This window comes from Planococcus citri, chromosome 3 (genome assembly GCF_950023065.1).
Source record: "Planococcus citri chromosome 3, ihPlaCitr1.1, whole genome shotgun sequence".
NCBI lineage: Eukaryota > Metazoa > Arthropoda > Insecta > Hemiptera > Pseudococcidae > Planococcus > Planococcus citri.
The window spans coordinates 63,339,450-63,362,005 of NC_088679.1; the positions used below are offsets into that span (position 1 = coordinate 63,339,450).

General features: G+C 35.4%; 1 protein-coding gene and 1 long non-coding RNA gene across 5 annotated transcripts in view; one reads left to right on the forward strand and one right to left on the reverse strand.

Moving 5' to 3' along the window:
• LOC135841922 (uncharacterized) overlaps positions 1–13,292 on the reverse strand; it is a 30,364-nt gene extending 17,072 nt beyond the window's left edge. Inside the window, exon 1 of the long non-coding RNA XR_010558022.1 lies at positions 12,927–13,292. This is a non-coding gene — a long non-coding RNA (uncharacterized LOC135841922). The remainder of the gene's footprint in view (positions 1–12,926) is intronic.
• Positions 1,670–10,217, forward strand: LOC135841920 (receptor-type tyrosine-protein phosphatase N2-like). Of its 4 annotated transcripts, XM_065359143.1 has the most exons (10): positions 1,670–2,021; positions 2,269–3,001; positions 4,953–5,150; positions 5,490–5,641; positions 5,778–5,934; positions 7,604–7,720; positions 8,283–8,480; positions 8,630–8,796; positions 8,932–8,985; positions 9,062–10,217. In XM_065359143.1, exons 3-10 carry the CDS (start codon positions 5,004–5,006, stop codon positions 9,318–9,320), a joined length of 1,251 nt encoding a protein of 416 aa, XP_065215215.1. In that variant the 5' UTR covers positions 1,670–2,021; positions 2,269–3,001; positions 4,953–5,003; the 3' UTR covers positions 9,321–10,217. The 4 variants fall into 4 exon arrangements, with proteins under 4 accessions (XP_065215215.1, XP_065215213.1, XP_065215214.1 ...); XM_065359141.1 differs by lacking the exon at positions 2,269–3,001; XM_065359142.1 differs by lacking the exon at positions 2,269–3,001 and having other exon boundaries at positions 5,508–5,641.
• Positions 13,293–22,556: the final 9,264 nt, after the last annotated feature.

Sequence of the window (22,556 nt, forward strand, 5' to 3'; positions counted from 1 at the left end):
TTGAGGTAAAAAGATGACCATTAATTTTAGAAGAAAATTAAAATCGTGAAAATTCAAAGTTGAAAAGCCTGTCAAAGTTGGAGAAACTTTGATACAATTTGAAGAGCAAAAAAAATTGGAAATTCCGGGAAAATCACCGAAAAACTAAAAAAAAAAAAGGGAACTCATGAAAATTTAAAAGAATAATATCCGTCAAATTGAGAAAAATCTACAAAAATTCAGGCAAAACAAAATCATCAAATCAAGGAAAAAATCACAAAATTCAAAAAAAATGTCATCGAACAAAAATAAGGAGAAATCTCGACTAAGTATTTGAGCAATAAAATCACACAAGTTTATGGGAAAATTTTTATGAAAAAATCACCAGAACAGCTCAAGATGATGAAATTCAAGCAAAAAAAATATCAAAATTCAGAACAAAATCACAAGAAAATCACTTTGGAAAAAAATCAATAAAATTCAAGATGTAAAAATCAATCAAAACAGAAGAAAATTCACGAAAAACCATAAAGAAATTCAAAAATCATTAGTAATATGTACTTACTTTTTTGTTGAAATTAAACCTCTATATTCGTTGATGATTTCCAACTCGATGAAATGGTACAGTAAAGCTAACCAGATGGACAGAAAGGCGCATACAGCAGCCATCCAATCTATCAACTTGGTCATTTTGGTATACGAATACTTAGCCCCTAACTATAACCTAGACTAGCGTACGAATACCTTGAACATGTTCCAAGTCGATGTTAACTAAAAAGAATGAAAAAATTGCTCTTTGATAGTAAATAAGGTAAGTGCAGGTAATTACGCCACCCTAAGGTTTGAGGTCATTTAGTGGGGTTAAAATGCATCTTTGGCAAAAATGTGAATGTACCACCTCAAAGTACATCTTATTAGCTACCTTTCACGAAAAAAATTTTTTTCTTACCCCTCCCCCAATACCGCTAATCTCCTCCTGAAAATTTTTTACAAAAGTGGCGTAATTATCAACACGTGCAGGTAATTACGCCACCATCCCAAAAAACTATTTAAAATCTATGAAAACATTGGTAAAAATCATTTGGCATTTTGGGCATCTTATTGGCTACCTTTCCCTAAAAAAAATGTTTTCCATTACCCCTCCCCCTATCCCACCCCTCCATTTCTGAAAATGTGGTGTATTCATCAACATATGCAGGTAATTCCGCCACTCTGCCCCCACCACCAAAAAAAATTATTTAAAATTATTCATAAAAACATCGCTAAAAATTATTTCTTAGTATTTTGGTCAAATATGTGAAAGTCCTGAAAGAGTTTTGTTAAAGTGGCGTAATTTTCAACATTGGTACTTTTGTATATTTTTCAACATTTCGATACTTACATTGAGAAATGACAAAAAACTGTTTATCCCATTGAAATCGTCATTAAATTTACTACAGGAAACATATCTTCAAAATTTTTTTTCACCCTTATTACAAATTACAGCAAGTTTCCAAACTGTGGTCAATTTAACATGACTTTTTTTTTTGCATCAAATTTACGAAAAAGCGAGCCACAGATCAGAAAATTATCCGATCCGGTGATATTTTTGGTTTTCCTACCTTGGCTTTAACAGTACAATCACCTAAAAATCGTCGCACGGCGCCATCTACCCGTTTACTATGAGAACTGAGGTAGTGGCGTAATTGCCAACGTGGCGTAATTAGCTCCACTTACCTTATGTCGTACTTCCTGCCAATATTTCAATTTTACGAGCTTCACTTGTCGTTGTTATCAGTCTTATCACCATTGACGTTTTAATAATTATCAAGTATACTGTGTTTTGTGATTTATTTTTTTTCTTATCATTTTTTATCTGAAAGCAGCGGATGACTTGCCGATCAAGTGCGATGCTGATGGATTAAATGCGAATTGTGAGTTGTACGAGACAAATCTAATGCGTTCTTTCTTGTAATATTTAATGTTGAAGACGTTAAGTGCCATAATGTTGAAGTATTTCGGTATTTTGGCGATTCTCCTCATCTCTGGGAGCACTAGCTATGGTATGCATTCAAATAACTATTCTACTTAAATTATGAAATAAGCAAGTTGAAAAAAATATTTTTATGAAATTTCATGAAAACTCTTGATGTGTTTTGTTGACCTATGATCTACTCACTTTATGAAACACGAACAGAAAACTTTATCGTTTGCAAAATCTCTGACTAGGCCTGCATGAATAGGTAGATACCTAGCAGATAAGAATTACATTTCTGCATCGATTTAATTAAATTTATAAAACTAATCCAGATCCGAACTGCGGGAAATGCGGCCTGCCTGTTCTCTCGGACCCTAAATTTCAATTCCGTATAATCTGCAGCAGTTGCTTGGCTGTTTTTCATGATAAAAAGACAAATTGCTCTAGAGCAGGACTCGATAAATGGCAGAAGTACAGTGCCACCAATAAAGCTGCCTGCAAATGTGAAATATACCGCAAACGCAAAGCGGAAGATGGTGAAGATGACGATGATGTTACCCAGCAGAGCAAAGCTCCCAAAATTGAAGATGACTGGGAAAAACTGTCTTTAATGTTAGACGAAAAAATTACCACGGCGCTCATGGAGAGGGAGAACAGCAGAATAACAGTCTGGATCAGATGTTTAAGAGGTATTTCGAACCTGTAAACAAACCCTCAGCGAAATTGTTGCCAATATCAAAGATCACGAAAAGCGAATCTCAGCAATTGAAATCCAAATAAAAGATGATAACCTTGGTGGCTGTGATTGCTACGAAAAAAGTGATAACATTCCACCAATCATATGCATCTATATTTAACCCTTTACGTTGCCAACCTACATTTTTGATAAACAAAACTTTCATTTGCGGGGTTCACGATATTTCTGCACACCCAGTACCATACCTCTTCCTACCTATACATACAGTGAATTTTTTTCAATTTTCAAAGAAGTGTGAAATCGAATAAATTTATTCACAAAAATAGGTTTCAAACAGGAGTACGCGATGCCGATAAAAAAAATAACGGGTAAGTACTTTATCCGTCAAGGTCACTAACAAGCACCACTCGCGAGCAAGCAAGCTTCAGATTATTTAAACTGGTTTTTATGGCGTTTTTTTGAAAAATTGATATTTCCAAAAAGTAGCTGGTAGCTTCTAAACCACTTGAAACCACTGCAGTCCACTTCATATTGTATTGAAAATTTCGGCTATCTAACTCCATTTGATAAAATTATGTGAAAATTTCAAGTTTTAAAAATTTACTGGAGACTCGAGGAATTTTAAAAAAGTCGCCGAAGGTTTCAAAACTATAACTTGAAATTTACCTGCAGTCGACTTCGTAGCACATTGAAATTAGTTTGCGGAATGAAGTTCGGCTTTCTAACTCCATTTGATGAAATTTTGAGGAAATTTCAAGCTTCGAAAATCTACTGGAGGCTCCAGGAATTATCAACTTTTTTTTAGTCGTAGTAAAATTTTCCAACACTTTGATGTGATTTTAATTATCTGTGTTGCTTCTATTTCGGAAAGCTATTTCCGAAATCGAAGCAACACTGCTAATTAAAATCACATCAAAGCGTTAGAAAAGTTTTACTGCGACTAAAAAAAATCATTAGGTACCAAAGTTAAACTGATAAAATCGATTTTTTTGGAAATTTTTTGGATACTTTCTGAGAATTTTGGAGGAAAATTCCATTATTAGGGTACCTATGTATCTATAGGAAATGGCACAACAACCTCAGAACAATTGAAATAATTCCTAAAAATATAATTTGTAGAAGTAAAATAAACTTGCAAGAAATTTAGAAGTTTCAGTTTTGAAAAAGAAAATCAAAAAGGCCCAAACAAAGTGAGGGCAAAAGCAAGTAAACATTTTTTTTTTTACTATGTGAGGAGTTTACTTTTGAATTTGAACATTTTGTAAAGTTTGAATGATGGATTTTTAGAAAGTTGGATTAAAAAAAAAAAAACAGACAGGCCTGAGCCGAAAATCGGTCCATTTTTCAAAAATTTGGAGGAGTGGGCCCAAAAGTTGGTTTTTGGGGCATATCTCCTCCTCTATGGGATCAAATCGGTTCAAATTTTGGAATTCAGTTAAAAATACAATTTGGAAGAAAACGTATTTCCAAAAAAATTTTATGTTGATTTTAGCCCCCTTTTTCCCAAATTTGGGGCCCTTAAATTTAAAATTTGGGCTTCGCAATATTTTTCGCATCAAGTATTCGTCGAGGGCTTTCTATTAAAAAAAATGAGCTTCCTAGGTATAATTGGGGCCAGATGAGAGCCTGGTGAACTTTTTTTGCTTGTAGCTGTATACTATAGATACCTGCGAGTAGATTCACAGTTGACAATAGGTGTTAGGTATTGTGTATGTGTAGTGTGTACGCAAGTGCGTATTTTGTTTGCAAACTTGCGACGTGACCACGATATTCACGCAGGCAGGCAGGCAGGCAGGCAGACAGGCAGACAGACAGGCAGGTGCAGGGTATCAGGTGAAGTTATTACTTATTAGCCGCGCATCATCGCCATCTAGATACACATTAGGTATGAGGCGAGAAGAGGAGACGAGACATTATACACTTCTGTATAGGTAGGTAGGTACATTATGTAGATGTACTACCATATGTATGTGTGTGTGAGTGGGTACCATGCTTGCAGTATTTGACAGATGATCATAGGTGCTCGTAGGCTTTCGTCATAGGTATTTACGTAGGTATACGTAATAATCGTTCAACCCGCGAGATCTCGACATTTCGCGAGCGAACAACATAAGCGCTCGTATTCGGTATTAGGTACTCTCTTACATGTACTCGTACTCGTTGCCATAAATATGCGTATGTACACATATTGGTATGTACTCGTACGTAACGTACACGTACACGTAGTTGTTGCTGAAACGAAGCGTTTGCGTTGACGTTCGAGTTTATGTTTATGTTATGCTGATAAAAGTTGATTTGATGTGGTGGTTTCTTGGACAGGATAAGCTGCCGACAGCCACGCGTCTGTCGCATACTGATGACAGCCTGTACATGTTGATGTTCATCATATGTGGCATCATAGGAGCGGTACTCGTTTCGGCAGTCGCACTTTACTGCACCAGAAAACAGTCCAGGTTGAAGGATAAACTGCATAAAATTGGGCCATCATTGGACCAAAAAATTGGCAAAGACTATCAAGTAAACTGTGTAGCTTATGTCATGTACTTAGGTACCTATGTGGGCTATGTGTACCTGTACCAATTATGTATTGTGTACACATTAGTGCAATATACGAGCACAATACATACAAAATAATACCTACAGTATGGCAGGCCTATGTCCACTGTCCAGGCAGGTGTACAGGTGCGATTGACTGTACTGTAGTCTGTAGTGGGTACTGGGTACTTGATGGCTAATATTAGTACCTTTTAGCTAACGTGTAGGTTAGGTAGAGTTGATGAAAAATTAAGTAATTTGGGACTGCGACATTAGTACACGTACTCTTACTCCTACATATTCAAGTTTGTTACCCAACAGGATCTATGTCAAACAAAGACAACAAGTAAATCGTCGCCAGAAAGCAGCTCCATGACGGCTGGCAGAGCCAGTGCCGTCAGTGGTCAACTCATCACCAGCTTATCCCGAGAATCGGACAACAGTCAGTCCTCCAGATCCAGTACATTGTCTTGGTCAGTGTGTCAAGCATGTACAGTACCTAATACCTAATAATACCTATACTATGGTGCCTACCTACTGGTACACATGCAGTACCCCCACCTAGTGGTTAATTGTTATCGTAATATTTGCGCGTATTTGTGTTTGCAGGAGCGAAGAGCCGATGACCAACATGGACATCACTACTGGCCACATGGTGCTGGCTTACATGGAAGATCATCTCAACAACAAAGCTAGACTTGATACAGAATGGGCCGCGTTATGCGCTTATGATGCTGATCTGTGTTCTGTGGCAATTGCGCAACTGGTGAGTCAGAGTCACACATTTGACACTATTACTCGCGTCAAATTTACATACCTAAAAAGTAAAAACCGTACGTTCACAAATGTTCCTGGAGGGAGATCAAGATATGAGCCCTTGATAGTTCCAATACAAGGGTAGATAACCTAAAGTGGTATGGAAATACACCATCTTTGGTTATAGAAAGAAATGTATAAGGACTCAATTTATTAATAATACCACCAATTTACATTATTTTTTTACCATTTGTAGTCGCATATTTTGCATATTTTGGTCATAAATGCATAGAACGTCACATTTTCAATTTCAACATTATTGTGATCTGTCATGAGAAAACCAACCTATCTAGTGTCCAAAACGTTAATTTTACAGGAAGGGCATTTGAAGTTTTGAGTCTATGTATCAGGCGATCTAAAATTTGTAGGTCCGTGAAACTTGCACCACTTTTGGCCCCCATGAGTGCCAACATAACCCGATATTTTTTTTCAAAATCATCGCATTCAAGGTTGCTAACTGCCAAGTCCAATAATCAAAATTTCCCAAAATCAATTTTTTCAAATTTTTCACCAAAAATGTTGCAAAAACTACCAGAGTATGAATTATTATTGAAGAATAAGTTATTATTATTAAATTTATCACGTTTTTTAACAAATTTGTTCAAGGTGAAAAGAGTTGATTTTCCAGCTCAAGCCTTACTCAAATTCCAAAATATGGCACAAATCTTCCAAATGTGGGCCGATTGTTGCAAAAATTTGCATTTCGACTCCCCAGAACGTACCTTTCAAGAAAATCAAAAAAAAAAATTCAACTTTTACTGCAGTTGCTCTATTTTTTGACCTCAGATTCAGGGTCAAGAGAATCGTTCGCGTACGTTTCAACCCCCACAGTCGGATTCAGCACCCTAAGTACTACTAATACCAACCATAAAAATGATATCGATTTTTTGGATACTAAGCTGGTTTTCTCGTGACAGATCACATTTTTAATGCATATTTCCACAATTTTCGAGCGATTTTCTTTGTTTTTCTGCATTTTTTGAAAATTTTGGTAAGATTTTTGAAAATTTCGCGCCGCCAAAATACATATAGTTAACAAAAAAAAAATCTCAAAAAATAATATTTTTCTAGTAAAATTTAGTTACCAGATTTTAAATTACGAAGAAAGATTACATTGTGTTATTGATTGTTTAAAAATTGAAAATTATTGAGAAATAATTACTGTATTACCGTTATTTTGAAATTTCCAGATTTTAGGAGTGAATTACCAAAGAAAATAGGTCTTTGTGTTGCTCTAAAATCCTGTCTTTAGACATGCATATTGATCGTGCTCGTGCATATTTTTGTGCATATTTATGTCATATTTCAGCCACAATAAATGCATACTTACAAGTTTTTTGTGCATAAAAATCCGTTCTCTACACATCACTGTCAAAACTACAAAATTTATAACTGAAAATGGTGTATTTCCATACCTGGTTTATAGATCCTTACCTAAAGCTGTTTTACTGGCTCGTATCTACTCAAAAGATAATGCTGCAGCCTCAACTACGAGTATACCTATGTCCTATGTATCTATGATCATGCATACTTACACACGTAATTGTATATGTAGATGTACTCGTAGATACTCATATTTTAAAGCCAGCTGCAATCAGAATCTTATCGTTGTGTTTTAGAAAGAAAACCTGTGTAAGAACAGATACATGACCGCTTTGCCGTATGATCACACCAGAGTCAAATTGAATGCACTATCCAACGTTACTGGATCTGACTACATAAACGCATCCACCATAGTAAGAATTCATTTCATATGTATTGGCTGTAACTCCAACTAGGCACGGTAATCTGTAGTGAGTAGCTTAGAGCCCTGAGCCTCTGCTGCCACCAATTTTTCAAACACTTTTTACACCGCCACCATTTCAAAAATTTCTTTGGCCCCTGCAGCCACTGCTGAGTAATCTGTTCAGGTCAGCTGGCTTAACTCACTCAAATGGCAACTTTTAGAGTGATTTTTTGCATAAGTATCTTGATTTTTGCAAGTGGCAAAACTTTTCAGAATTGCCATACACTACAAAAATCAAAAATGGTGTCTCTTTTCAGCCCAAAACAGAATATGTATTTGTATTTTGAGACTGAGAAGTTGAATGTAATTTTTCATACAAATTTGTATTTTGGGTAACTTAAAAAAAAATAATCTTGGGGGGGTGGAGGTCCTTGATGTTTCTGCGCAGTGCACACCCTGTATCTACATACAAGTAGGTGCATACTTGTAGTTACCATACAAATATATATAAATATATGTGCATTGTGCATCCGCTACCACTAAAGTACATATGTTTTACATCATGTTGTTAGACTGATCACGATCCTCAAAATGCTGCCTATATCACGACACAAGGCCCTCTGGAAAATACAGTCAATGATTTTTGGCAAATGATATGGGAACAAGGATGTGTAGTAATTGTGATGCTGACTCAACTTGTTGAGAATGATACATCCATGTGTTACCAATACTGGCCAATGGACGGATCACATTTGTATGACATTTACGAAGTAAGTAGAGGATAGATATACAGATACAAGAAGGTGCAATGTACCTACAAGGTACCAGTAGGGTACTGCATTAGCCATCGGTCATCAGCCATGGCAATTGCCAATTAGTAGTACACACACTGACACATGTTGCCACTTTCATCATTCAGGTGCATCTAGTCAGTGAACACATTTGGTGTGATGATTTCTTGGTGCGTAGTTTCTATTTGAAAAATGTCAAAACCACCGAAACTAGGACAGTGACCCAGTTTCACTTTTTGACATGGCCTGAAGGTGGTATCCCATTGGCTATGAAACCATTGCTCGAATTCCGCAGGTAAACCAACCACCTCATTTACCTACATATACATATGTACTACATAATTTATACATTTACATACCATCTATTAATCCTTAGCCTACCACCACTCTTTCCATTTCTGTTTCCATTTATATTTCTGTTATTTTCTAGAAAAGTCAATAAATCATTCAGGAGACGTTCTTGCCCAATTGTTGTGCATTGCAGGTAAATGAAATTCTTTCTCAAACTCATTAGGTAAATCTCTAATGCAACACCGCTGTTTGCTTTAACCTATGCGTAGCGATGGCGTAGGTCGTACTGGTTCCTATCTGCTGCTCGACATGGTGATGAATCGTATATTGAAAGGAGCCAAAGAAATTGACATTGCGGCCACGCTGGAGCATTTACGAGATCAATGTGCCGGAGCAGTGTGCACCAAGCAGCAATTCCAATTTGTACTTTCGGCAGTCGCTGAAGAAGTTCAGGCCGCATTGCGAGCATTGCCTCAACAACAGTCCTCACAGCAAGATCAGCCAAGTGCAGTTGATAACGCCATGTAAGGCATCAAGCATCCAGCATGGACCCACCTGTCAAGTCTATTGTTACCCCATACCCTATCTATACCTTATGCCTATTTACAATAGGTACCTACCTACCTACCTACCTACCTACAGGATTACACACAATCTGAATTTGAAAAATGTTGATTTAAAAATTGAGTTTTAAGTTACCTTCCTAATTCCCATATGTATTTACTCATACCTACCACTACCAATCAACCACTATCCGTTACCTACATATTATAAGTACCTATTACTCCAATTACCTACATCCTACATGTACCCAATATACGTACCTACTAGTAATTTTTAAGTACCTAAAGTGAAGTTGAACCTGAAACCAGAACTTGAAAAACCAAAGCTACCTACATACTTATGTACCTATACATAAAACACCTTTGTAGGCATATGGTTGAAATTTTCATCGGCATTGACATACATCTATTTTGTAGTACTCATAAAGAGTGAAATTTACGTAGCATCACCTCGCATCCCTGTCGCGTGTCGCTCTTCTACACACCTACCTACCTCAATTGTGCACATAAAGCGGTGTGGCGTGGCATATTTTTCTACCTAGGTATCCAATCCTGTATTATAACACAAATGTTCATATTTGCGCGTGTATTTGTTGCATTGTTTCAGTGTGCATGTGTGTGTTTTTACTTGTTTATTTGTTTACTTGCTTGCCTGTCAATCCGTGTGCAATTTACGTAGGTACTTACTCGTATACTATGTTACATATACCTACCAGCATAATTTACATTACTATTACGTAAGGTATATTTTGGTATACATATAGATTATAGGTACTCGTAAATTCCTTTATTCTAGTCACTAACTCTGTTAGACACCTGTTAAAATAAGATATCTATTACAATATACTTTTAACTCTTTCAATTGTTTCTATTTTTGTTTTGTTTCACTTTGTCTATGTGTACATTGACTGAACGTTTGAGACTACTCTTTTTTTTTAGCTAAATTTTTGTATTAAATGATGGCTATTGCGGTAGGTCCAACTTTGGATAAAAAGGTCAGGGGTCAAAAATTTTAATAGTTCTCGACCTTTTGAGCTTAAACTAAGATTTTAGATATATCAGTATCATATTTACCTATGTTGTGGCACCAGTATTTCTTCATGCATAAGTAATCAAAATCTTGTGTCTTTTCTCGCCATCCACAAATTTATGCACTTTTTGTTTGTTGATAGCTAACACCAGTCAAGGAGAAACTGAGATCTAAATTATCTGTATCCTTCAACGAGAAGTGTAACTTATATTCTGTTTTGAGAAAATCAATGCCGAGTTCAAAGCAAAGAATGATGAAAACGTTGTGAGAAACATATTCAGTACGCTAAATTCTCCAGCAAGGAAATGATAGATACTCTTCTCCAAAAAGCTGCCAAACACAACGACCAATGGGGAAGCTTTGTCAGAAGCAGAATTACTAGCATAGTGAGTTTATCAAAATCAATGGCAATGTATCATCGACTATGCTACCAGTAGGTATTTCATGCAGAGGTACACATCTCCATTCAATACAAGAACTTTCGAAGAAAGAACAAACAATGGAAAAAAATTAGAAATTAGAAATGAGATCTCAAACTCCAAAGGATGGAGACGAAGAGGAGTACCGAGGATGGGAAAATGGAGAACTCCATAGGTCCAAATTAATCCAGCTATTTTTACTATATAAATCTTAAGCGTTTTCTAGAAAGATTTGACACTATCACACATACAATGAAATGCTTAGTATCATTATTTTTCTAAGAATCTTGAATGTTTTCTAGTAAGGTTTAAAGATGGTGTATAGAAAGCCTTTGACGAATTGAGAGAATAAATGAGAAAGAAAGAACGACACCATTAATCATGTTTGTGAACTACATACAAATAAGTGGTAGGACACTTTGCAGAAATTACGCACAGAAAATTCTAGAACTGGTAGAAAATGTGGAAAAAGGTATGCTTTCTAGAACAGGTTTTCTGATTACAAAGAGTGGTAAAGGTAAAATATACAGAAAGTAAGTGGAAAGTGAAGAGTTCAGTTATCTGTTGGTTCATGTGTATTTATTTTGTGATAAAGTAAGTAAGTATAAGTATCATTTACAAATAAAGTAATTGTGTGTGTTTTTTAAAAAATCCGAGCATTGTCAGTCGGTCCTAACAGTAAGTCATATGGGAAAAAATTGTCGCTTTGTAACATGCTTAAAGACCATCCTCATCTAAACTGTATAGCACATCTGCTGAACAACGTTTTAACCACTACATTCGATAAACGTATGGAAGAAAACGCGCTGGAAATAGATTGATTGATTTCATCTGCCAAGTCTCTGGTCAAAAATTTTAAAAGAACTGCAAAAGAGGAGTGCTTGTTGGAATCACTGAAACAGGAATGTAGTACAAGATGGAACAGCAAGTATGACATGCTGGAATCAGTACTGCATGGTTATCACAAAACTATGGATGTACTAGTCAAAAGAAAAGAAATAAATTGGATGGAAGCCATTGTGGAAGCAGATTTGAAGAAATTGGTGGATTTCCTCAAAATATTCAAAGATGCGACTTCCGCGTTGGGGGGTTCCAATAACGCAACAATTCACGTATGTGGTAGCGGTGGTGTTGTGTTCACACCATCTGAAAGTTCAAATTTCTGAGTTTTTGCAGCAAGTAGAGGAGGACTCAGAATTAAATTTGACTATCTTCACCAAATAACTAGCTTTTTATGATCTGGCTATCAGAGCCACACTATTTTGATTGGAAGACGAACTGAGAAAAATATACGCGAACGTGTTGGAAGAAGAAGAAGAAGAAGAAGAAGTGATTGGGAAATGGCTACCTTCCAAAAGATAATGTAGGAGATTCTGTGACGACCTACGCCATTTCCATCGAAATCAAAGACCACATTTGACGATTTCAGTGAGTGGTTGGAATCTGCAAATCACTAATTTTTTTAGAGAGGGGAGTCGTGTTTTGAAAAATACTTTTGCTTAAATACCTAGGTATTTTCCATTAGGCCACAACATTGAAAAATATCATTTCCAAGATAGGGAAAGATTTTGGAATGCAGTGTTGTATTTTTTCGTCATGATTACTTACCAATTACAAAAAATCTAAGAAAAATAACCAAAAACTTGAAACTTTTTTTGAGATTTTCAAATAAGTAATGACTAATGACTAAAAAATTTGCACTACTGCGTTTCAAACTATTTCACCATCTCAGAAATAGTATATTTTCATGTTTTGGCTCAATTAATGCAAAATATTGGTAAAAAAAATCATTTTCAAAACACAAAAGCCAAAATAGCGAACTGCAAATTTTCAACTGTGTACTCTGTAAATCCCTAAAAACAGGTTTGGATTTTGATGGCAATGACCTGGGCCGACCCAGAATTTCAATTACTTATTTTTGGAACCGTACAATTCCCCTTCCCACCCCTCCCCCCAAAGTTGGGTAGGAGCTGAAGCGAAAAAAGCACGATTTTTTGAAAAGCTCCTCTCTTTAAGGACCCATCCACACCAGAACAAGTCCCTTAGTGAAAGATGAGTGGGTTAAATCCAGCGTACTTAATAATCAGATTAAACACACCAACCTTATATCGTATGTACTTACTGAATATTGACGAAAATTCAATACCTAGCTTCGATATAATAGCAGTTGCTCACATCGAATTACAGTAGCTATATCAACACGATAAGAGAGATTACTTATTCACAACGACGACGACGACGACAACGTTGTATACCATTCGAAGCACATATTCGATCAAATAAAGCGCAAACAACGTGCAAATATACGACGCATTGCATCAATTAACATGCGATTGCATTGTGACACGACGTGGTTGGGATTTTTCAGGCTGTAAATTTAGCCTACTCAGCAAGCCTTGTATATGTACGAGGTAGGTACTCGTATCGTATGTAAATTCAAGCAACGTACGCTTTTTCAAAAGAAGAAAAATTAGGATCCAATTTGAACTCTTATTCAGCTAAATAATTCGTTCATGTGTAGGCGTAACATCCAAAGAAAAGCTGCTTTTCGTCAAGGTAAGGTAAAAGCGAGTATTTTCAGCGAGATATCCATCTCGAAATTGGAAACAACTTCATACTGGAGTTTCTCAAATCCGCGAATGAAAGCAAAAAAAGCGGACTCGATGTGATTATCTTTTTTTTTTTTTTGAAAAAAAAGGTCGAAAATCTTTTTAAAATTTACAATCGTACTATCTCGACTTTCCTCTTTTTTTTTTTTTTTTACTACACAGCCTCGTGAAAATTACAAACCGTTCGTTTTTCCTTCGACAAAACAGAAATAAAAAGATTACTTACCGATATAGCGTTTTCAACTCGCAGAATCAGAAACTTATTGCGAAAAAAAAAAGGAATACCGACGACGACGTATCGTTCGATTTAATTTTTCGGTCACTGGCCAAGCGTTATTTTAATCTCGCTCGAAAGCGACGAGTAAGGTTTGGAGGGGAAAAACAAGACATTTGCGTGGATTTCAATATGCTCGATCACCTTTAGGCATCGTTTTCTGAAATAACTATCTTTTTTTTTACCTGTATCGAAGAATTTCAAAAAAGATTCAGTACAAATAAAAGGCGCCGATGAAGTATGAGTATTTTTATAGCGAATAACATCGGTATTCGAATTATTTTCTCGATGTTTCACTGTTGTTTTAGTTCAACTTTTGATACTCAATTATTGATTGGAAAGATATTACATAAATAATGACGTTTTTAAAGTTGAAAATTTTGTAAAATATCGTAATGGAATGTGGCAATTATAGGTACCATTTTATTGAGAAATGAAAAACATCTTCCTTGATTGACCTCTCAAGTAATTTTGTACTCCTGTGTGGACTAGGGTGGTCCTTATTTTCGAAGTTGAGGTTTTCCTCCCTCCCAACCACCGAAATGGTGACCCCTGATGAGAAAATAATTTTCTATTTTTCATTTTCAAAAAACTTGGACTGCGGTGAGCCCTCAATTTTCAAAAATTTTATAAAATACAATCTGTAAAATTTTAAAACGTCAAAATTTCAAGTTCTATCATCTGAGGCCACTAGAATCAAATGTCTACTTCTCCACTTTTTTTCAAAAATGAGTTAAGCATGGTTTGGTATACTACAACATGTGCCGCATCCGATGAAAATGTCAAAATTTCAATTTTGTGTGAGGAAGTATGGTTAAACAGCGTGTAAAGTTAGGGGTTAGAATCAAAAGTGTACTTTTTTAATGGAGAAGTCAAGTTTAGAAACGAACCTGGTGGAAATTGAATGAAGGACTAGTGTTATGCCTTGAAATTAGGCTTGAAATTGAATAAATTCATCAAGTGAGGACCCTTCCCCCAAAAACACCTTTCATTTTTATTAACAAAAATTAATTTTTTTTACTTTGAAAAAAAAGGAAAATTATTTCAATTTCCAAATGAATGGTCAAAAATGCAATATTATTTTAATTTCTCAAACTTTCCAAGCTTTCTTCAACTTTTAGCACCATATTACTAGAACAATTTTTGATTAAGTGCCCTAAAACGATGTAAAAAGTGTACGGTTGGAGACAAAACTTAACTTCTTCTAACTTCAAACTGCCCAGGAAGTCTTACGGCAACGCGTAGGGTAAAACAAACATGTGGGTCACTATCGTCATGTTGGTACAAAAATATTAGACATATTACCTCGGTATTTTATGTTACGATAAATGCTAGGGAGGTTTTTTGCGTTTTTCTCAAAAAGTTCGAAAATGGAGAAGTAGAGATTTGATTCTAGTGGCCTCACTCTAAAAAGTCACTTTTGAGTAAAATGAACTCACATGACGATTTTAGCCCCTCCATTGAAAATTAAGCTAACCCCATAAAATAGCTGAATGAAAAATACAAATTTCAGCTATTCTAGGGGATCGACATGGTTTTCTAGGGATGAGGTTAATATCCTCATGAGAGTTCATTTTACTCAAGGGAGAATTTTTGGAAGATTTGGAACTTGAAAATTTTGCTTTCGAAGTTCAATTTTTTCAAATTTTTGAAAATTTTAGAGGTCCACCGCAGCCCGAGTTTTTCAAAAATGAAAAAAAACAATAGGGAATCATTTTCTCACCAGAGGTCACCAATTGGAGGGTTAGGAGCAGAAAAAATCGCGATTTTTTTTTGTCGTGTATTCAAGGACCACCTAAGTGTGGCCTGTGGACATCTCAAAGTTGAGAAGAACGATGAATTTGAAATGAAAGAAATTTTTTAAAAATTGATTGAATGTAATTTTCAGATTTGTTTCTTCACAAAAACTACTTCAACATTTGAAAACAACACCAAGCTTATACTAGTCGAATGTAAGAACCGTAGAAAGGGGAGACAAGGGTGAGACGTCTTTGACCTTTTTTAGAAGTTGGAGGGAACTCAAACTTGGAAATTTGTATTAAAAATCAAAGAAAAAGTTTGTCCGGGTTATATTAGGTATTACATCCACTTGGAAGTAAAAAAAGCCTTTTTGATTTTTTTTTTCATATTTCCAGCAATTTTGCCCGAATTATAAAAATGACACAATTTTGACCATTTTTTAAAAGTTACGTAAAATAATCTAAAAAAGTGTTCTCACTTCAAAGTGGACGTAGGCTAAGTAGGTATCAATTTTTTTTCAACAACACTTTCTTGAATGCAAAATTTTCCCTGCAGTGTTTTAAGGTTCTCAAAAACTTCATATCGAATCCCTTCTTCAATTTTCCAGAAAATCAAAATATAGCCCACCCTACAGGAGCGGATTCATTTTACAAAAGGAAGTTATTCACAGCGATTCCGACACAGAAATTGAAAATCTGCAGAACAAATTTTTACTCAAAAAAATCCTTATGCAGAAATTAAAATTCAAAAAAATCACCGGCTTCGTTTTACTTGGAAAAATTATCTTTAAATTATGGTTGGTGGGGGGAGCTATGTCCAGGAGAACTGACATTGCTTAGGTCTCTGAGGAAAATTTTCCCTCGTAATATCGTTTGCAAGAATTCTAGGGTTGTAGGTACATGTTTCATACAAAAATGTTTTACCTAAACATGATTAAAACACCTTTAAAACAAATAATAAAAAAATGAAAACGTTGTTTTAACCAATAAATTTTTTTTTGTTTCAAACGTGTTTTTTTCCAAAGTACATAATTGAATGAACTGTATTTTTAGATTTTCATCTTTCTTCCTGTACCTTTTTTGGACGGATTTTGTGTTTTGATTTCAATTTTTCAATATTTCTTGATGACGTCACATCTTAAAAATTGATGACTGGATGACAGATATTTAAAAAAACTAAATCGAAAACAAATGAATAAGAAAACAAGCCATCAACTACGTATTCGCTGATTGCAAAATGGTTTTTGCTTTTTAGTTTTTTTTTCTCGTAAATTTTATTAAGGCCAAAAGCAATTAGCAAACATGTTGAATGAATAATTATTGATGAAAAAATATCATTAAAATGAATAATAAAAACATAATATTATTAATCTAATTCCAAATTATAAAATCTCTCATCTGGCAATGATTAACACTAATCACAGATTTTTTGAGAAAAATTGCTTTACATATTACAAATTTGGAAATGGAGCATAAAAAAACGGGAAGAAAAATATTTCACAATAAGGAAACAAGGATCTCCTTCTAGTCAGGTCTCAATACGTTATCCGCTCTCTAATTTCTTTAAAAGTAATATTTTATGATTGATTATTATTCTAAACATCAAAACAGAGAAATTTATTCCAGATGCTCATTTCCTCCCTCCCTCTTTTTTGAGGAACCATCCCACTCGTATAGTCGTACAAAAAAACACGTTCGTTCGAAAATTGTCCCTTGAAATCTCCTCTACAACGTGGTCATCATCAATTTTCATTTGGAGTAACCGTTGAGCTTAAAACCTCAAAAAAAAAAAACATTCTCAAAATCATGAAAATCAGTTTTCATGATTTTCTGCCGAAATTTTCAATGATCCATCAAAAAGTATTACAACAAAAAATGCATAGAACTGAATTTCCTTTCGAAAAACTCGTATTAGAACCAGTTTCCTCACTTCCTCCTCGATTCTATGGGACCACACCTCCTTCACAAGTTTCCAATATTTGATTTCTCGAACGAAAATTGATCCTTTAAAATCTTATAACTTTCATTTGAAGTAACCGTTGAAAACATTCTCAAAATCATCAAAATCAGTTGGCAGTAGGGAGGTCACAATGAGGTGAGGAAATCGGTTGTGAAACAGATCTGTCGAAAGAAAATTTAATTCTATACACCTTTTGTTATAATAAATTATACCTACTTTATAATGTATGTATCTACGTATCTCTGTAAATTTAGGCAGAAAATTAAAAAAAAAAAAAAAGATTTTTAGAACGCTTTTTCAAGCTTTTGTAAGCTCAACGGTTGTTCCAAACAAAAATTGATGATTTCAAGGAACAATTTTCATTTGGATTTTTTTTTCGTGCGACCAATTAGGTGAAGATATGAACAGATTTTCAAGTTGGAAGGGTGGATTTTCGGAAAAAAAGGGGGGGAGGGGAGAAAATGGGCATCTAGGCTGAATTTATTTTTTTTGACGTGTAGAACAATAATCGGTTATAAAATTGCTTTCGACAAAATACGCGAGTGGACGTGTTTTTTTGTCAAATTGAGACTAACTATTCCTTATTATTACTCCACATTATGATAATTTTTCAAAAGTAATAAATTTTCCAAACAAAATCAGAAAACTCACGTAGAGATGACTTATATGTATTTTGACATCGGCCCCAGAACACCTTATACTTACGTGAGCATTGAATAATTTATTTATCAATTACGGAAGACCAAAAATGGGCTCAAGTACTTGAAAAATTGTTTTAATTCAAGTTTTGTCCAATTCAATACATTATAATAATAGGCTGCTAATGACTTGATGACATTCTTTTTCAAAACAAACCTCTGTAACCAACACAACTGCTCCATACCCGGCCCGAAGGACCCACTTTGCTACTTAATGTAACATAATTTTTTCAAGTTTCAATTACATTTTTGTCGAATTTTTCAAAAAGAAGTAGCCTCATAGCAAGGGACATAAAACGTAACACAGAATAGTCTTTTTACCCAAATCAGACATTTTACGAGTATATCATCTCCGGCAACTGAAAAGGGTTCTCTCAACTCGAAGTTTAAAATGGAGGAGCTTTTGAAGCACTTTGGTCTTGCAACACTTTACACAGAATATTCTCAAAAAAAAAAATCATTTCATCAAGTAATCGTGTTCTCAATTTTCTCATCCAATGTTATCTCGTACTTTTGATCAATTCTAATGACCAGAATTTTCCTTGTTTTGACATGTTGATCATTGTAATATCCACAGCCTGCAGCTTCGTCAATAATTTGCGATACTGATCGAGTAGTATTAAATCTGGCGATGAAAATGTGAATGATGGCTTCTTTATTATTCACTACCACAACATTTGGTCTGCGTGCAGATAAAGTTTCACTATAATTGAATTTTAGCCTGATATCGTAATCATCATTCAGCAAATTCCCCGTGGGTACCACACTTGCCAACAATACAGCATGGAACTCGTCTTCTATCGACTGATACGTCTTCTTTTCCAGCATCATACTCAGTACCTGATCAAAGCAAAATTTCATTTGTCTCAAGCTATTAGGAGTTGTTTTGGCTGCATCCCTCAAGAAGTGATCCATACCTTCTTTTACAATGACGAAATTTTCAACATTTCTCGAATAATATAAACACACGATTTGTAACAATGTCCTTCGAGCGATTACATTTGCAACGATGTAAACATCATCGACATCAGTATGACTCAAATAGCCACGTTCGAAAATATACGTGAACATAACTGGTACAGAAAAAGTGCTCATTACTCTTTTGCAAACTGTGTACAAGACGAAATGTTCTTTGCCCATAGCATCGTACTGTTTTTTCAACGGTATCGTCGCTTTGTACTCTAAGAGTTCGATCACTTTCGATCTAAATTTGTTATTGTGCATGAAACCATACAGGTAGACATTTTCCGGAACTTTGCTGTCGCCAAGAGGGACAAATTCAGGGCTAAGCAATAATTCGAACCGATTAGTTTGCAAATACTTCACTACCCAATACGAATTATGAAGAGTCAAAGATGCATTTCGAGTTACATACCCTCGGTAGTAATTTTTGAATCTGGTACGATTCTGTTTAGTGATCTTGAATCGATCGAACAGAATTTGGGTTTGTTGATGGGTAAATCCGAAGAACTCCGAGTAGGCGTGATTTTCCAAGAAATGATAATGTCGAAATTTAGAAAATTGATAATAATACGAAGGTAATCCGACAGAACTATGACCAGTGATCATTGCACTGTGAACGAAGCCAAAATCAAATTTATAAAATTCTTTCAGCATTCCTGGTACCATGAAACGAAACATCTCTCTTTCCAGGAACACGCGAAATATAAAGGTATCCGCCATAGTTCCGCTCAAGTCATCCACCAATAAGATGACTTTTCTTTCGAAATAAATATGTAACATATGAACCATCCTCAGTAAGGATTTACGCATCTCACCTCTGGTAGGTGTCCCGAATAAGAGTCTCTGCACAAAATAAAGAAGTTTTTTACGTCCTGCCACTTTCATGATCTTACTTTTGGTCTCGTTCAACTTCATCATGTGTTTGTAAACGTATAAATATTCGCTACAGCAGACTCTTATTTCTCTTCTCAAATTGGCCAAAATCATTTCCGGATTCGAAGCGTTGACGAGAACATTTCCCAAATCCAAGTAGAGCACAGGGTATTGAGCGAGATGTTTTTCCATGATATTCGCGTGTTTTCCTATTTGTAGTTTTTTAAATACTCGGTGAGCTTTGCTGAGTTTCGGATCAATCACCATTTTACTCTCGTTTACTTCGAGCTGGACGAAAAATTTCAGCATCTTCAAGTTGGAAGTTTTACCAAACTTTCGAGGACAGGTGATCAAAGTGTGGTTTATGGTTTCCAAATTATCAAAGTATGTTTTGATCATTATTGTTTTGTCGATGAAATAAGGCGATTTTACGAGATCTTCGTAGTGATTTGGTCTACTCGTGTAATCCAATGATGAAGGTTCGATCAAAAAGTACAATAACAATACCGCACTAATCTCTTTTGAAATGAGCATCTCCTCGATAAATGCTCGAAAATGATGATTACAAATTACACTTACGATTGCAGATGGAATATTACTCGTAATACGATGCAAGCCAAGAAAATAGGTATCAGTGAGTATAGAATGTTAACACAAATTAAATTAAAAATAATCTAGATAAGAATTATTCGACTATCATATTTCGTAGTTATATGATATCAGTAATTAGTTCATTGAGGCCGCTCATTCTAATAAAAACTAAAATCCATTGGATACCTATTGGGTGAATGAATAAGTACGAGTAGGTACTTATCTACTTACAGGAGGATTGGTACTACATTTATGCTTCATTGGTAATAGCGCAACCCTAGTTTTGTTTTTCATGCACCATTTGCACCAGTGCAGAGTGCGGAGTGGTGTAGAAAGTGTACATTTTGGTCGTTCGTTTTACCAATGCACCCAGTTTGGTGCACAAAAGTGCAAAAAATTTTACACTTACTCCAGAGGTAGTGTAGAAGGTGCAGTACAGTTTGTCGAATTCCCGCGTCTTCTTTTATCTGTTTCAGTTTTATCCTGGTGTTCGTTTTTTAGAATAAAATGAAAAGATCATTAGTGAAAATGAATCCGACCATAGCCGAGCTACGTATGTACCATCGAATACACGATGAAATTAATCCTACGTAAAACTGAACATCAACTACTGGTAATAAACACAGATTCAAAATACGCAATTGATACAATAGATAGGACGGATACCTATATTTCAAAAAATTGGAAGATATGAGGGAAAGAAATTATATGTTGAAGGTCATTCGTAGCTACAATTACGGTAATACGGTCGTGGATCGCTTAGCCAAGGCGGCTGTATATGAAGATGAATTAAATACAATTTTAAAAGAGACACCGAATACTCGACAAGAAAAAATTGCAACGTATGTTTGAATGAAACAGCATGAGAAATTAGTACACGATGAAAAGGAATTTAACAAGACCCACAATACGTCAAAACAAGTCAAAATTGGGGACCTGACCTAGTAATGATTGAAAACCATGACCAATCTGAATCAGCGAAAACATCAGCGAAAAAACTCTTTCCTAAGCGTCGTGAACCCTACGTAGTGGTGTCTGAGGTCAATACTAATTGTTTCAGACTCCAGACCTATAGGGAAAATTTATCGACCGATCAACCAATCTCCAGTGTTCATCAGATGACGAGATTTTTGACCCATGAACAATTACGCGAACTGGAAGATGATATCAAATATAAATCGTTATTTGACAAAAGACCTCTCTGCCAGCGTATATACTATATACCTACGATCGACAAAGATTGGAAGAAAGAAAGAAGATAGAAGAAGAAGAAATAAAAAAGGAAATAAATATCAATGCGACCATGGAGGAGCTATGTGTCAAAGATAGGCGGCAAAATGAAATCAAAGAACGAATGGAGTTTTGCGAACGCTGCCATCACTGGACATAACACGCTAACGGCCAAAACCAAAAAATTCACCGCGTGAGGTTTGAATTTTTGGGGCATGGCATGAGGGGGACATCTCCTGTGTCACTGTTTGTGTTTCGAGTCACTCATCAAGTCATCAAGAAATCGATTTCTGGACACGGAGGCAATGAAGTGGCAGGGAGATGTGCAACGTGTACGTTATATTAGGTGCCGAGTAGGTATAGTTGCCTACTCGCAGATAAAGTCTGTAGATGACGCAAATATGTATTTGCATTGCGTCCGCTATGCAGACTTTGACGTTTCTAGTCCAAGTTTCATCGATTACTTGAACTAGATTTTAATATGAACGCGTGATTATATTTTATATAATTGAAGATTATTTTTTGTAATACATGAACGAGTTATATAATTGTGAAATAAAGAATCTACAAACCCACCCCCCTCTCATCTCTTTATTGATCTGAGCTACCACAGTAAACCTTTGACTATAGGCACATAAAAAACATCCATAAAAAAAAAAGGTACAAATTTCACCAATTTCAGTGTCAGTAAATGCTAATTTGATCTGAAGTTCTTGTTTAATTGTGATATTAAATACGTTTTCAGGTTAATGGAAAACAAATTTATATCTGCCATGACTGCAATAACAGAAAAACGTTCAAATCTCGTAAAAAGT

Excerpts from the sequence above, each read along its gene's own strand:
- LOC135841920 (XM_065359141.1), top strand. Across the intron at positions 5,935-7,603 it reads CTGTGGCAATTGCGCAACTG|AAAGAAAACCTGTGTAAGAA; the intron begins GTGAGTCAGAGT and ends GTTGTGTTTTAG. Across the intron at positions 8,797-8,931 it reads CCATTGCTCGAATTCCGCAG|AAAAGTCAATAAATCATTCA; the intron begins GTAAACCAACCA and ends GTTATTTTCTAG.